This window comes from Charadrius vociferus, unplaced genomic scaffold (assembly GCF_000708025.1).
Source record: "Charadrius vociferus isolate BGI_N301 unplaced genomic scaffold, ASM70802v2 scaffold32, whole genome shotgun sequence".
Taxonomy (NCBI): Eukaryota; Metazoa; Chordata; class Aves; order Charadriiformes; family Charadriidae; genus Charadrius; species Charadrius vociferus.
Window position 1 is genome coordinate 6,270,409 of NW_009647856.1, and position 17,678 is coordinate 6,288,086.

Consider the following 17,678-nt stretch of genomic DNA (forward strand, 5'->3'; position numbering starts at 1 on the left):
GGGGGGAGAGAGTTTGTGAGAGGTTAAAAATGGTGTGTTTGTGAGGCTGTAGGTGTGTGAGAGGGTGTGCAAGGGAAGTGTTCGAGTGCGTGAGGTGGTGTGAGTGCGAGAGTGGGGGCAGGCATGGGGGGCTGAGTGTGCGGGGTGGGGGACTGCACATGTGTGGGACTGTACTGTGAGAGCTTGTGCGTCTATGAGGGTGAATCTTAAGTGTGTCAGGGATGCATATGAGTACATGTTTGTGACAGCGTAACAGAGTTTGTGGGACAGGAGAGTGAGCATGTGGATGTATGGGAGGCGGGGAAGGGTGTTAGTGGGTGTGTACTGAAAATCACCTTGTCTAGGAACCCGCCATGCACAGAGAAATGTTTTTTGTACCAGAAATAGCCCTGCCTGGTAAGCTATTGAAAACACCAGCCTGCTGTCACTGGCGCTGTAACTCAGAGCTGTCCCTTTGCAAGGCATTCTGTGTCCCAGAGATAAGGCTGTCCTGGCACGGCCTCCGCTGCCCCGGCAGAGCTGTGAGGCTGATCCCTCCGGTGCCACAACCCAACCATACAAGTGAAAAGGCAGGATCCATAAAACTAAGCAGGCCCAGAAACTGCTGAGGTGGATGGAGTCTGGCCACGTGCGGACTCAGCCAGGTGGGTTGGATGGGTGGCTCGGTGTGTGGTACTGGGAGAGGTTTTTCAGCAGCTGGGATTCCCTGGGAGAATCCCTCCTCTGTGCTGGCAGAGGCCATTCCCGGTGACTCACTTCCATCTGCCCAGGGAGGAAGAGGTAGCAAAAGACAGCTGTAGTCAGGGGAGTGATCGTACTGCCATCCCTCAACCTTCAGCAGGTTTGTGACCTGCTAAGCAACCCAGCTTATACTGAACCTGGAGCCTTGCTTCCTGACATCTGCATGTCTTAAAATGCAGGGACTAACTTTGCATCTCCTAAAATGCAGAGTAGAAGCCAGAAAATGCCTTTTTTCCAGTGCCCAGGAAAGAGGCAGGGCTGCCGAACTGAGCTGTGCAGAGCTTTGCTCTCTGGCAAGGCTGCAATTAGATGTGCTTAGTCAGCCCTCTCCAGCAACAAGCTCAGTGAGCATCACATTTTGGTTCCTGGGGGAAGTTCCTTTCTGGAGCATTGCCAGGAAAAGCTTACACTGTTGTTCTTTTTTTGGAGAAAGCTTAATAAAGGGGGGGGGGGGGGGGGGAGAAAAAAGTGCCTACAGATCTAGGTTGGTCTATTTTAGTCTGACCTCTCTTGAAACCATTACTTTGCACATTTGAGCTGACTGTCATCTCCATCCAAAAATAGCCTTGCTGGATTCCCAGTCTCCCATGCGGGTCCTTTCCATTTGACTTCCAGCCACCGTAAGCCATGCTGTGCTATTAAAAAAGGCGCTGAATTTGAAAGTTGGGTGCAAAGTCTCTGCTAAGACACAGGGCGAGCACCCAGCTGACATGCCTGGAGGGATCCTCTGGGTGTAGAGAGTGGGATTCAGGGTCTAAGCACAGCCAGTGCTTGTCTTCCCTGCAGCTAGCAGGGAGTGTTGCATGCTCCCAAACCTTGAAATCTTCCTTGTTGCACAAAATGTTTCCTCATTGGAATTCCCACGGATGGCTTCACTCCAAGCTTGCCTGCAGCCCGGAAAGACCGTACTGTGTGTGATATAAGTGTAGTTCATAACATTATGCTAGCACCTGAGACCCTCAAATGTCCCCATGCCAGGACTACTCAAGTTGGGAAAGAAGAAAGCTGAGAAAGTTTGGGGCTGGGTTGCCAGCTGTGTTAGGTGCTGTACTTCTCTGGCTGTACCCACCACTCCTCCTTGCCCAACCTGTTGTACAATGAGACATTCATGGACCACCCAAACTTTCGCACAGAACCAGAAAGCTACTGTTGCCCAGAAAGGCCAAGCCACCGAACAAGACAGGGCTTGGCATTAGGCACTGTCCCTCAATCAGTCAGGCTGTTTAATGACTAGCACGTTCTGGCACAGGTTTTGGCCTGTGCCAACTAGCCCTGTCCCAGACATTGCTTGGGCACTGTTCAAGGATGAGCACCTGTTCCTGAGAGGCAACACAGCTGAGATAACCCCGTCTGGGACCAAGGGAGGGAGAAAGAGAGTTTAATCATGAGCTATACTGTGCCACATACCCTTAGGGCCACAGAACGGGCTCTGGCCCACTTTAATTACTAGTATAGACTTGCCGTAACATCGACATGTGGTTGCAGAGGCTGGTTTGTCGGTGCGATGCCTGGTGCTTCAAGGTGGGAGGAAGACCGGGCACTCTGTTTCTACTCTGCAGTGCCCCTCGCTATGGGATATGCTTGACTGCCCCAGCCCAGCCCTGCCTGCAGCTGAATCGACATCTCACACCAGCCGCTTCCCTTGGCACACGCACATCGTTAGTGCAGGTGCCTGCACGAATCAGGCAGTTCAGCTGAACGGGGGAAGGTGTGTTTATTGCCTGTAGCAGAGCTGGTCTTCACTCCCCAATGAGTTGTTATGGAGGAGGTGAAGGAAGTGCTTATTTTAAAAAGCTGGCACTGGTGAAAGCCAAGGACACCTGGATCTTATCCTCTGTTTTGTTCCCTTTGTTTTTGATTTTGCCAGAGACAAGCCAACGCAGCAATTGTGGCTTGTAAATGAGGTGTGGCCATGACTTGGCTGGAGCACGGATCACAGCAGTGATCTATATTTAGATTCCTCGTTTCTTGCCAGATGAAGTAAAATATTAAAAACAGCAGCTTAAATAAATATAACAGAAAAGTCACAACAGGAGTGAGCTGAAGTGACCCAGTGTAGGTGGCGACATACATAGGAGACAACATAGGAGATCTAGTTGCAGAATTGAGGCCTAAACAGTATCTCAGTTAAAGCCCACTCTCTTCCCAGACGCTGGCACAGGCAGGAACCAGAGACTTGAGGACAGCATAACTGGCCATGAGATTAATGCTCCTGCCTCCCATCCCAAGCACAGAATCATAGAATACCTGGTTGGAAGGGACCTCAAGGATCATCTGGTCCAACCTTTCTTGTCAAAAGCATGGTCTAGACAAGATGGCCCATCTTTGATGCCAGGTCTGCATCTCACATATTCAGATGGAGCAGAGCCTGGACCCCTTGGTTCTGTGGCCACTATCTAAGGCATGGCAGAAGGACCCTGAGAGGATCTCTTGGGACCATCAGTGTCTTTCATGTGACCATGGTGTCCAAGCAAAACACTCACAATTTCACCTGACCCTTCAAGATTGCTTTCATTAGGGGCTGGATCCTGTAGAACTGAGCAGTAAAGATCTACCAAAAGATTTGCAGTCATGTCTCAAAGCAGCCCCAGCCCCAGTGCTCATAGGAATGGAGTGGCCAAAACTAGAGCTCCCATACTGCAAGAGGAAGTTTTTCCACTCTTTTTCCTGTGAGTTTACCCAGGGCAAGGGCCAGAGGAGTTCTGCGGGGGCTTTGACATAACCTCAGTGAAGATAAATTTTCTCATTTCCTTGCTTCTGTGAGCCAAGGATAAGGCTATGTTCCCCTGAAGCATGGGTGACATTTGGGGGAGAAAAAAAATATATTTCCCAGGCTACCTTTCACTAAATCACACAAGAAAATAAAAATTACACTGATCCTCCCCCTTCCACCTGTCTTTTCCTCCCTCCTCCCCAGGAATCCCTTCATGCCACACCCAGTTATGCTTCATTTACCAAGCCATTACGCTGAATATTTGGCTTTCTCCACATCTGAGTGGGCAGGTTCTCCCTCACTTTGGTCTCCAGGCACACAGGGAATGCTTTGAAGCCTAGCCAGGGGAGAAGACCGGCATCGCACACTTCACCATGCAGTAGCCAGGAGGAGATGCACGTCCTTCTTGCAGGAGCTCAAACTGACTCAACTCTTTTTCTTTCTTGTTTCCTTCACCGTTCAAGGAACTCATTGAGGTTGACAGTGAAGTGGTGTTTGAACTGGCTGCATACATCTTGCAGGTAAGTGCTCACCTTCTCTCACGTTGTGCTTCCTCGTGTTGCATTAAATCTTTTAACTTGCCAAATCCAAAATGGTTGTATGGAAGTGCAGGCATTGCTCCAATTGCAGGAGAAAGATGTCTTTACACAGTTTTCATCATTCATACCAATGCAAAATAGGTACAGAAAGCTCTTGAATCAGACGACTACACGCATGGACCAAATTCCACTGCCCAACATTTTGCATACATAAACATATATTATGTTTGCGCCAACACAGATATCCAAGACCCTGTGGTATGATGTAAAGCCCGAGAAAATCTAAGTGATCAATGTAATTTCCTAGGGGAAATCCATATACAGTGATTTCTTCTTCAGTGACTTTGCTTGCATGTGTTTTCCGAATGGAGCTTGGCCCTCTGATAGTCTCCATAAGGTTCTACATACACAACTGTCTGTACTTTCCAAGATGGGCAGAGGGAACTAATGACTTGCTAAAAAACTTCTCCAGGAAAAAAAAAAATTAAAGTCGCTTAAAGTCCTGCTTTTCAGGAAGAGGGAAAGGGTTAGAGGGAAAATTACGAGCAGCATTTGATAAATCTCTGGTTCCCAAAGAGGAATCTTTTCAGGGTAGTGGAGGTGGGTTTTTTGTGAAAGATCTCCTTTTAGGAGCGTGACTGGGAGCAGATGACAGATAATTGTTAGATGATCCTTGTTCCCCTTTTGTACAGTGTAGTTTTAATTTTTTTTTCCCATCAGCCATGAAGCTATGAGGGGCCATGTGAGCAGACAAGCCATCTCATCAGACTGCACTAATAAATAACAATGCATTGCACTTCTATAGCACTTTCCATGTTAAAAAAGCAATTAATGTGTAGGGATTTGAATCTTCATTAAAATCATTTTATGTAACAAAAATGGAGTGAGAGTCAGGATGGGGGACTCAATTAAAAACACATTATAGAAATTGCATATTGGCTGTTGGGGGAATACACATCAAACAACAGGCTCATTGTGCGAGGCAGCAATAGGGTTATGAATCTATTGTCTGCTCATCCTAATGAATAACTTGAGTGCTTAGTAATTGTACAGCCAGATCCAGATCTGCCACTGTAACCCTTGTTGCTGTGATTGTTTCTCATCACAAACACAGGATGTTACGTATATTCCTGTAGTAGTTTGATGTGTAACTTAATGAAAACAGTCAAAACAAGCCACACCTCTGCTGTCTGTAACCAGAAATTACTACAGCCCATGCTTGTGACAGGATCCAAGCAAAACATACTACATTTTGTTCTACTTCTCACTGCAGCATTTAGGTCCAAGAACTGAAGTATGGGGGATCTACCCTACAAAATTGATTTTTAAGTTCAGTATGCTCATCCCTGTGCAGGCCAGGGCATATCCTTTGGGTTTTGCTCCGTGTTGAACTATAATCATGATATGCTGGAGGACTCCTTCCTACAAATCGGAGGATAACTTGTCTGCCCTTCAGTTCACTCAGAGGGAAATAGGAACATAGTAAAGGACTGTCAAACCTCAAGTGATTTAGTCTGCAGCCTTATTTCAAATTGTGTTACCAGAACAAATTAAAACACCACCAAAACTATGAACTTTACCCCAGCCTCAGGACTGAAGCATCACTGGATGTGGGCTGACAGGTTTTGCAGGTGGATGGACAGATGTAAAGACAAAAGAATTGGATGTAAAACTTAGTCCTCTTGGCAGCGGAAACTCCCTCACTGAACCAATTACGTTCTTGCACTGTGCTTTCTGTGTAGCTGACAGCAAATAAGGTGCTTTAGCATGCATCATATGAAATGCATATTGCCTGTTAGCTTGGGCTGCATCAAAAGCAGCGTGACCAGCAGGTCGAGGGAGGTCATTCTCCCCCTCTACTCCACTCTGGTGAGATCTCACCTGCAGTACTGTGTCCAGCTTTGGAGTCCTCAGCACAGCAAAGACATGGACCTGTTGGAGCGAGTCCAGAGGAGGGAGACGAAGATGATCAGAGAGCTGGAATATCTCTGCTATGAGGACAGGCTGAGAGAGTTGGGGTTGTTCAGTCTGGAGAAGAGGAGGCTCCAGGGAGACATTAGAGCGGCTTTCCATTATCTGAAGGGGGCCTACAAGAAAGCTGGAAGCGCACATTTACAAGTGCATGTAGTGATAGGACAAGGGGCAACAGTTTTAAACTGGAAGAGGGTAGATTTAGATTAGATATTAGGAAGAAATCCTTTAATCTGAGGGTGGTGAGGCACTGGAACAGGTTGCCCAGAGAAGCTGTGGCTGCCCCATCCCTGGAGGTGTTCAAGGCCAGGCTGGATGGGGCTTTGAGCAACCTGCTGTAGTGGGAGGTGTCCCTGCCCATGGCAGGGGGTTTGGAACAAGATGATCTTTAAGGTCCCTTCCAACCCAAACCATTCTATGATTCTGTGGAAATTGCAAAATGCGTATTGCATCTGTTGAGGAGGGGACTCACCACATTTTAAGGATTCGCCAGATATGCAGTAAAACTCAGGTACTAATCTAACTACTGGACTGGAACATGACCCAGCCCTTTAACATCAGGCTCTGATAGTAATAAATAGAAATATCTAGATATATTAAGGGAGCTAAATACTCACCCAATCACTCAGCAAGGAGTTAGAGAAACCTGTCTTGCATCACCTTGAAAGCTGACAGTGAGCTAGCTTTTTGAAAGTCTAGTTACTAGAAAATAATGAGGATACTTGTAAAAAGAGTCAGAGGAGTTGCAGTCTCAGAGGCTGCAAAGTCACTGAGACTTCAGAGATCTTCTAGTAATGTAGCATCCACACTGAAAAAATATTTACTAGCAAAAAAATATTTACTAGCATCATCTCCTGCAGCTTCTTGGGTATCCACTAGCAGAATGAGGAATCATCTGGCCCTGAACTAGGCAAACCTTTTGTTTGTTAATCTGCCCAGCTCACTGCATGTATCATGGCACTTGACATTAGATACTGGTTCCAAAAAATACATGAGGAATCAATTACAACAGGAAATTGCTGCTAAATGAATTTTGCAAATGGAAAATCTTGAACAGCTGTTTTCTTGATTTTTTTTCTATTTTTAATGATATATTTTTAATTTTTCTTTCTCGTTTTACAGGAGGCAAAGGGAGATTTTTCAAGGTAGGTGAAATTAAAAGTTTTTGCCACTGTGTGCTCTGAGAATGAATCTAGTAAAATCACTGTGTGAGCGATGCAACTCTGTTGTAGCTGTGTAGCAACAGGAATGCATTGCTAACATAGACGTCATGCTTCCTGAAATAATTTCTTCGCAAAACAAAGCCTTTGACCAGAGCATGCCTTGCAAACAGCATTGTTTGTGACTTTGTTGTTGACAAATCTCTTTATATGCCCAGCAAGTTCAGGAAATAGACTAGTCTTCAGAAGGAAATCACTTAGGAAATTACTTTACAGTCACTGTTATATCACAGAGCCAGCCAGAGGCAACATTAAAATTCCATCACTAACTGATATTTCAGCTTGAATTTGGGCAGAGTTCCCATAATCACAATGATTATGAGAATGGTTGGGTTTGTTGAATTTACGTTATTCCTTGAGCCAAATCTTCAGACTTGCTGTAAGAAATTCAAAGAGGTGACTGTGCTCAGTGCTTCAGGAGACTGTTAATGAAATGCCTGAGAATTTTCATTTAAGTTGACAGTATCTTTCAGTTACACATTAGTAGCAACCAAAGGTCAGATGCCTGTTTGATCCCTCATGTGAGAAATGTGGAAGTTCTTCATCTGAAGCCCAGGAGAACTGTCTATGCAAAAAAAATCACATACTCCATATATTACTTTTACTGACCTGAATGTGAGTTCAGCTGGAGGACCACAATATCCATTGAAGTTAGTTTCAGAGAAGAAAACAAGCTGTGAATGGGCAGTGAGGCTGAATTGCCAGATGAGCCTAAAAAGGTGTCTTAATTCTGTCAGCATTGAGATACACTGAGAAAAGACTGTAATGATACTCTGTGCACCCATAGGAGGCTGTCAATAACAGGCAGGTTCTGCCTTCTGGTGGATGGGGACTTCTGGCCAGCTAAAATTGAGACAAATCAGTGAAAAGGAACAATGCATTGCAAATATTGCCTGCCCATCATGGAATCTGAGATGACATAAGGTAACCCTTGCTAAAAGGAAGTTCTGCCTTATCATTTCTCATAACTTTAATCAACTTGCAAAATCCTGACATGCATCTGACCACAGAAACACAAGCCCAGTCTTTCTTCATTTTTCAGTTCCACCTGATTTAGCATAACTCAACTACCAGCCATGTTTATTTAGGGGATATGGGAGTGCATGTCGCTCTTTTACTTTTCAGTCTGGTTTTCAACGCACTACCAAGTGCTTAGCCCAGAAGAACTGGACCAAGCAGAGTTTTGCCATTCAAACCTGTGATAAACCACATCTTCCGTGGGTTATGCTATGAATAATAAATATTATATATATATGCTATAATAAATATATTTAGCTTTTCTCAGAATATCTCGAACATGACAAAAACACACCCAGAAACTGTACATTCAGACTATGAAACACAGAAGAAAGAAGAATCAGATGGCTCAGGACTGAAAGCATTTTATCTTGAAGTATCTAGTTTCCAGACCAGAAGTGGAAACAGGCAGTGGAAAGCATCCATCTGCTAAAAACTGTTTAATGTCCTTTGTAAAAGGAATGGTTGAGTTTATCACAGTACATGTCTCTAGGCCACAGAGAAATGAGGAATATTCTCTGAGAGCACAGAATATACCTCAGCACCTAGTGTTAAATGCTTCCTCCACATCAGTGTGGCAGTCATCATCATCCCCATTAAAACAGTTAGCTCTTAGTCCTTTCCACCTGTGGATCGCAATGTTTTGAAGTGGAAGGGGGAATCCTTACATCCAAGTCAGGCAGAGAAGTGGTGTCATAATAACAATTGCTGACACTGCCAGGGGTCTTAATTTATAAATGGGCTTTGGTGGCAAAGCAATCTGCCATATTAGTGGAGTTCAAAGCCTATTCTTGGAGAAAGGTAGAAGAATGTTACCCTGACCCTCTGTGGTCTAGGAGAAGACTTAGCATCTCCAGGGATGTCTGTCCAGCAACTCCCCTCTAATGTGCAGTGACATGGGTTTACGTGCTGGGTGAGATCCAGGTGCTACTGAAGTCAGCATGAGGTCATTGTGGTCAAGATTTTGCCTGCTGAGATTTGTGGTTATTCGTATCAGCAGTGTAAAATCTGGGAGGCAAATCAAGCCTGGGGCCAGCCAGAGGAACTGCAGATCAGACAAATGTTCTGACTTTTCTTAGGGCTGAAGTTAGCTTCAGTGTTTGAAGTTAGTTGATGTTGAAATGCTGTTTGAAATAGAAGTGGCTACTCTTTGAAACGGAGAAGCTCTGCAGTTGTGAATATTTTGCTGCTGAGATTTAAAGATAATAAATGTGCATGGCAGCATACATTGCATGAAGGCTGAACTCTTGAACTCTTGCTTTGTTTTTGAAGAAATAAGTTGATTCTAAAGAGTTGCATGCTTGGAACGCAGACTGCAGACTTCCCACACCTGTCCTGTCTGCTGCCACCATCAGATTTATAGCCTGTGAGACTACAAATTTCTGTTTGGCCATAATCCAGAAAAGTGCATAAGCACTGGCTCATTTATAGCAATGGGAGAATTACTGTTCCCTGTGGGAGCCTTCCTATGAGTCGCTGCTGTTCACCTCAGGTGCTGGGATAGCCAATGCCAAATTGTCACCATTTCAGCTGTGGGTTGGCACCTGCAAATGGTGGCCAGGGTGTGATTATCTCCAAACCCCGCTGCACCCAAGTGGTGGATCACAGGGGGTTGGTTCAGGACTCCTGAATGCAGTGGCAAGTGTGCTTTTTGGGCTTCATGGGAGCTCAAAAACCAGAACTGATCTTACAAACTCTCGCAGTCAGTTTTCTATCTCTGTGAACTGCTGCATCTGCAATGACAGCAGCTCCTATTGCGGCTTTTGAGGGAATAATCCCATGCCTCAGAATAATAACTGTGCTTGTAGTACTACTCTTTCCTTTCCACAAAAGGGGCTTATGTGCCATTTCAAGCACATGTCCTACATCCTTTGGTAGGGCATTGTCATGTATGAGTCTCTCAGTGCTGATTCTTGCCACCTAGGAGTACTCCCTAACTCAGGCATTACAACGACTGCCCAGTGTTTGGTAAGCCTGCAGAGCACATAGTGAGTCACCCTTATTTGTCTTGAACTAAGATGCCACAATAGCCCTGACAGATCTGTTTGGCATCTATAGTGAACACTTTGTTTAAGACCTTTTCAATTTCTTATATGTGTTTCATTTCAAAAACAAACCCATCAAAAACCTGGAGCTCCTGAACCCATTTAAATCAACTAAGAAAAATATTTCTCAGTCTTTGCTGTAAATGGCCTGGTCCAACTCAGTGTTTTGCAAGCGGAGTTGTACAAAGGGCACATCTCTTACTTGATACAGATCTAGGCAGAGCAAGGTTTAAAATAAAAAGTACTCTCCTTGACAAGTTCCTAGTCCTCTGCATTAAACAAGAGTGGTTTTCACATTGTTTAAGATAATCCCCAAATGCTTCAGCTGACAAGACTGAAAAAAGTTTACATTTAGTGTGGGACATAACACTGAATTTAGGACAATTGAGTATCCTGTTCAGCTGATTCCCAGGTTGAATAGGACACTTAAGATTTCATCTATGCTTTTTCTTATTAGTTACAAAAATTTTGACTTCAAAGGCACAGAATGATGCATACAAAGCTCCTAAACTAGTATCCTACAGACAGATATAAAGGTTATTAACTAAGGCTAATCTTCTTTCTAGTAGGGAGCTGAGTCACACTTGGTTGGCAGAGAGTGGGCAGGACAAATTCCGATTTCTTAGATGAACGCAAGTCCTACAGGTGTGACACTCTTTAGGCCTACATAGAGGAAGGAACCAGGGTGCCCTGGCTAATTTTGGGGGGAGCAACACATATTATTAAGATGCTTGATATTTTCCCTCTATATTAATCCTCCTGGATTTAGAGTCCAGTCTGACATTGACCAAAATCTTTCAGAAACTCACACTGACTTTGGTTTTAAATATTCAGAATCCAGCTCTTCAACCTTAAATGGCATCTATGTCAAAGCAGCTGGAAATAACATATACTGATCATTTTTCTCTCAGTTTGGGGAGGAGAAACAAAAAATTCTAAGTAAAACATAAAACAAAATCCTGAACCCTTGCAGCTAGTTCCTCAGACAGGCTCTTATTGCTAGATTTCTTCCAGTTAAGCAATATGAGACATTTCGAGTGAACTCCAAGTATCTCTCAGCAACATACGAAAGAATAACAAGGGAAGAAAGCAAACAGCCAGTTTCCTGTTAAGCAGAATTTCACAATAATTTCAACGTTTGGGAAGATGGTAATCTAACATAGTTTCAGGCTTACTTTTCTTTCTGTGTAACCAAGTGACATGTAACCAATTAGAATTTATTAAGGGCTTACAAAACCCAGACTGCATTCTTGCAACCTTAAGGAGAAGATCCTAAACACTGTATTCCAAATGGTACCATTTATTTCGAGAATCTCAGACTCTCTGTTTCCTCAACAGAATTAATTACCATGCTGAGAAGATTTGATAACTTTCACCTGCAGTTTTGTTTTGTTACTGATCATTGTTATTACACATGCTGGAAAATGTATGGATTTCCTGAGACAACTGCATATGTAATCCTGTTCAAAATTATTGCAGCCAGTTTCCAAAACCTTGTTTTTTACAAAATGTTTATAAAGTTACTAGGTAGGACTTTTACCCCCATGTGCAGGTAGAAATACTGAGATATGGTGACTAATTTATTTGGCCAAGACTCGTTAAACAGGCAGTACCAGAACTAAGACCAAAACTCAGGAATTCCTGTCTCCAGTCATTGGTCCAGTCATGGTCCATTCTCCAGTCAGTTCACCTTATTTCTGGATATCTAAACAGCTTTCAGTATCCCATGCAGATGGCTTTTCCAGTTCAGTTTTCATATTGTTATTCAGTCTCTTAAATATTATAATTTCCACCATGCTGCAGGAATAAAGTGGTCTGGAGGACACAGAGAAAGTGTATTTGGAGTGTTTCCCCTGTATATTAATAAATCTATATCAAAAGCACCCTTCTACATATAACAATCCTGCAGGTTGGACACTTTCAAATATAAAATAAATGCAGCACAAGTCACTGGATTAAACACTTTCTAAATACAGTAATAAAATAAACACACTGAGATACTTCAGTAGAAAAAGTGGGAAAGGCAGTAAGTACAAAACCATTTGTGATCCTGCTGGAAACATTTTACAAATTAAGGGGTTTGCTGTTCTAAAAGGAGCCAAGAGGAAAGTGACCTCATGGCCACTAGCTCAAATGCAACCTGAGTCATTATTTTTTTCCTTTTTCTTGATTTGACATCCTTTTGGGAGTCTAAATTCATTTGTGTTGAGATGAGTCTTGCCAGAAGACTTAGTGAATATATGGATCATGGAATGAAATACCTTTTTGTTCCTGGAAGTGCTTACCTGAAATACATTTGGCGCTTTGAAGTTGTGAGGCGCTAACTTTACACTGTTTTCTAGGTACTGAGCAGAAATGCTAATCCCATCCAACAACATCACTAAGAATGTCTTTTTCTCTGATTCTTAAGACTTTTTATCACAGTGCAAGCAAACTTTGCTGCTCACTGACAGAAAAGATGGAGCTGACTGGTGTTAGCCCTTTCTTTTATGGGAGCCATTACTGCTTCAGGCTTTTTCCCAGACTCAAAGATGGTTAGTGACCACTAATCTTGCCCTGTTTGACAGTTTTCTGCGCTCAAAAAGTCCCTGTTTGGAAATTACTCCCTGTCTTCCCAGAAGAGTTTTGAAAATTTCTCAACTTCCTTCTATGAGCAGCCAGCCTCAGAAAATCTTCACTTGAGGGCAGTGACTGCTGCTTGTGCTCTCATTGTACTGTGTTCTATTTTTTTTCCACAGTTTCATTCAAAATGTCAAAAAACTCAGTAAGAGCTGAGTATGCACATGCTGTGGACAAGATGTCTCTGGGCAGACCCAGTAAACTCTGTAAACAGCAATATCTTGTTTTCTAGGCTGTCAGTCACAGAGCAGAGCAGCCAGATCAGCAGATAATATGGAACAGAGCAGCTTCTTGTTCAGACTTGTGCAGATATTTAGCTGCTATGGAAGGAAACATCTGAATTGGTTTTGAGCATTTGCTCTCACAAAGGAGGGACTATCTGGTGGTCAATGTCCATGAGATTTAGGTGGGAGTGGGTGTTCAAACACGGTTTCTCAAGAGTCATTTGACTTGGCATATGAGGTACTACTGAGTGGGTTTCTATGTGCTTAGCATGGAAGCAGTTGCCTTAGTCATTTCTTGTAAGTGCTGTTCTACACATCTTCAGTCTGCAAAATTTGAACCTAATTGAGACTTGGGCATCTCTCTTACATATTTGTCTTCACTAAAGGTGTGGTCCTGTTCTAAAACTACATAATTGATTGTCAGGGAACTACCATGATAATAAATGCACGTAGACATACCCAAAATGCCTGCTCCAGGATTTATGTTAGTGGTTTACCCTATGGCCCAACCTAGCAATTAACCTGCAAACTCCAATTAAGACAAACCCACCTAGGTCTGAGGCAGAACCTGCTGCTGGGATGTGAAAATGCAGAAATGCTGTGGGAAGATGTTTACAATAATTGAAGCAGTATCATGTCTCTACAAGCCACCAGACTGTCCCAGAGACAAGAACAAAACTCAGGGTGACCTGGCATGTCCAATTGTTCCTTGGGCCTTTAGCAGATGTTAAAATGGGTGGTCTACAGCTGGGGATGCCAAGACTACCTGTCTGCCTGGTTAATGGCCCTGCTGCCCTACAGGAGAAGCCAGTGAGCTGGGAAATCTGGAGCTCTGGAAGAAGTATCTCTCTCCACAGCTCCAGGACAACCACAAGTTTTGGCAGGATAAAGGGCAAGGTACAAGAAGGAAAAAAAAAACAACCCTGCTATTAAGAAGTAAGCCAGTAAACATTAATTCTTTGGTCCTGTCTGGCCCTCTTGGCTGTGTGTTTCTATGATTTTAAAAGTAACAGTAACACTGTCTTCCCAAGCCTTTGAGGGATTTTTTTTCATGTGCACACAATTCCTTGTGTGTTTAAAAGTGGGAAGGGAGGCATTTTGGGTTTGTAGGAGAAAATCCTATAGTATCATTTCATCTGCAAGAATCTGTCTCCCGTTTCATGAGCTCTCCCCGCTCTGTGGTGTGCAGTGATGCTGCACCAGCTGGCCAGTGAGGCCACTAGAGATTGCAGGGAGGAGAATGGTAGCCAAGTGGTTGGGCCTGGTCCCACAGAGGGTTTTGTGTAGCAGGACATAAATTCAAGCTGGAGTCTTATCAGTGAAGATGTGCAAAGGCCAGGTCACTGGAGCAAGAGGCTAAAAACAACCTGTGATGCTAAGAAAACAAATCATTACTTTTTGCAGCAGGTTGTAAGGCATTAAATAAAGATTCTTTATTGCAGCTGAAAGCATCACTTTTTCTTCTCTTCCCCTTGTTTTTTTCTCTGAACATGTCCGTGGGACCCTGCTCGATGAAATGTGACATGGTGGCTTTTGTGTCCAGTCATTGGTAGGAAATGCTTCAACATAACCATCTGGGAGAGCTTCTCTCCAATTTTGATAATAGAGGGAAAAGTTAACTGGGCTGCCATAAAACAAATAAAGAGAGAAGAAAAAGGAAACCCCAGTGCCTTTTGTTAAAGAGGAACAGATGTAGAGCCATAGCAGCCTGCCAGCTAGGTCAGGTCATATCAAATATTGTGGTTGTTTTCTTGTAGCCTGATCCTCCTTTTGAACTCTCTTTCAGCAATGAAGTTGTAAGGAATGAATTAAAGAAGCTGCCAGCCCTTCCAACACCGGCGCTGAAGGAGCATCCTTCCCTCGCTTACTGGTAACGTATCATTCTGCTGAGAAGCTTTGCAGTGTCTTGTGCAGGACCTGGCTGTGGCAATAAATGATCTGAGAGTGGAACTGGGATGCAGGGGTTCCTGCCTTTTAGCTCTGGGTCTGCCACTGACATATTGCATGATTCAACACAAGTAGAGCTACCACCCTGGGCCTCAGTTTCCCTGTCTGCCACATGGCTGCAGTAATAGCTGGCCAGAACATTCTCTGAAAAGGTACAAGTGTCCTGATGGAATCAAGAGGCCTAATGTGCCATTTCCTTTCCCAGCACTTTGCATGTGTGCAAAGAGCTATCCTAGTTTGAAATGTCAATGTTTTGCACTGCTTTGTGTTATTTTTGAATGATTGAGCTTCGTCTTACAAGTCTTCTCTGTATGGCATAGCTGAACTAAAAGGGATGTATTTCTCCTTTTATACAAACTAGGTGATGTTTGGAGGTGGAAGCTTGTGAACTCTGTCTTTATTGCACTGAAAATTAAATCCAGGGTAGGACCAGGATCACAATTAAATTTCGTATGCCCCACACATAGATTCTTTGTGCCACCCTGCCTATCCCTTTTATCTGTGCAAATAGGAAAGAATTTGGGGAAAGATTGTTCATTAATGGGGAGATGCTTTCACTTGATTTTCTGTTTGTTCCTCTTTCATGTTTGGCTTTAAAGCATTAGGCTATAAGCCTGGGGGTGGGAGTGAACTTCTTTATCTGCTCCTCTTTTAATTTCAGCATCTTGGTAATCTGAGGATGGCACGGGGAAACAAATCAGTTTGTAGTTTACGATCTCAATTCTTCCTTTTGCCAGAAAGGCCATCCACTTTTGCTAGCATGGTTACAATACCAGAATTAGCTGTACCTCGTGTCCAGCCATAGGCAAGCTAGTCTGTGAGGTCTTACAATCACTTTCTGAGCACATCAGGAGTGACTCAGAGTCCCAGCCTGAGGTTAGGAACACTTACACAAAAGCTGTGGATCATCACAGGCTCACAGTGTTTTTGTCTAAAAATCAACCCAAATTTTTATGAAAATTTGATAAATGTAGGCTGCCGTTTCACTGGAAGCAGAATAGTCTCCCTGTTTGGAGTGTCTCCTTCCTTTTTGCACAAATTAATCCACACATTTTTAAAAAAAGTGCTTTTCAAGCCAGGTCAGTGGCCTGGTCTGACTGACAAACTTGTAGCTCAAGCTAAAAGCCACCATAAGAGGAGTGTAACCACGGACAGGGAAGGCAAATCTGACTCTTCAAGCAGCAACATGGACTGAGGGCCCACATCACCTTTGCTTCAGTTGCCTGTCATGGTATCCATACACAGCAAAGCAGTGACAACCCAGGCTGCCTGTCAGGGCCCGTCTGCCCATAAGGATCTGTCTGCCCCCACTGTCATCAAGTGTTAGTCAACGTGTCTATGCTAAGGACTTCTGCTGGGAAAACAGTGAGGTCTGGGACTGCCTCTGCCCAAGACACTCTCCTTGGGTTTGGGCTATGTTCAGTCACCTGAAGCAAGAAGAGCCATGTGAAAACCTCATGCTCAGAATGCAAGTATTTACAGTTATACACAAGGTACAGCACTACTTGCAGCTGTTCTTAATTTTGTGGGAGTTCTCACGTGACTGAGAACAGGTTTCAGGTTGGGAAGCTGGTGGTTTCCAATGAGGTAATAAAACCAGTGGCTACAGTCCTGAGACTCCCTTGTGATTTGACCTCAGTAACCAGGTCTCAGAGACCTCTTATACATGAGTAGTTCATTAGTTTTTTAATGGTGGCTTTTTCATAAACACCCTCTGAAACGCTGAATGCTCTCAGGAAGAGGTGAATCAGAAAAAAAGCCTCTGAAATACAGGTCAAAGAGGGTAGATTTCTAAAACTGTGTTTTCTGACACTTCTGCATGTCCTGCAGATTACATATTGGATACAAATTTCATCCTGTTCTTTTCTGTGTGCAATCAGTTTTATACTGCAGTTCTTCAGCATTAGCCCAAAGCAGTAATGTGAATTCCCAGCTCCAGAAAGAAATATTTAAAGCATTAAGGGTGGGATGGATAATTGCTGTAGATAGTTAAAAACAAACAAAAGAACCTTTGTATAGCTTGAAATGGACTAAGAGGCAATAAAATGGATGATAAAGTAAATACTATGATACCTTCGTTAAGATACTATGATAGATCTGTATAAAATAATATAACATTTCCATCACACCTCATGAAAAAGCATCACCTGTTGCTCCTACCAAATGTAGTAAGACCAGTGGGATGAGTCCTGGATTCTTAGATGCAGTGAGGGCTGAATCAGCAAAGTTTGGTGCCTCCAGCTCCACCTTCATGGAGTCTCCTGGTTGCATACCCTTGCTGCAGGCCGTTCCCCGGACTGTAACCTCTTCTTGCAAGTTTGTAGACATCACAACAAAGATGAAGGTTGTAGGTTTTATATCATCAAGATTCCAGCTCTGTACAGATTAAGAAGAATCAGTTTCACATCTGGTTCTTAAGCATCTTTTAGCATCACTGATTATTGGTGAAGCAACAAGGAGTTTGGAGGTTTTTTTGTCTTTTAAATGAAAGCCTGAGCTTCTGGTCCTCCCAGGCAGTCTAGGAACTGGGGCCCTGAGTTTTGATTTGTCTTGCCCATGCATGGAAACAACTGACAGTATTTATTATTTTAGAACTAACACTAATCACAATGAAACAGGAGAGCACCTGTCTTAGTTCACAG

General features: G+C 43.5%; 1 protein-coding gene across 1 annotated transcript in view; it reads left to right on the forward strand.

Annotated features, from left to right (window-relative positions):
* The window catches only part of FRMD4A (FERM domain containing 4A), a 189,342-nt gene that overhangs the window by 110,004 nt on the left and 61,660 nt on the right, over positions 1 to 17,678 (forward strand). The window contains 3 exon segments of the mRNA XM_009882937.1: positions 3,919 to 3,975; positions 7,087 to 7,109; positions 14,876 to 14,959. Of these exon segments, the coding sequence (XP_009881239.1) occupies positions 3,919 to 3,975; positions 7,087 to 7,109; positions 14,876 to 14,959 (164 nt within the window).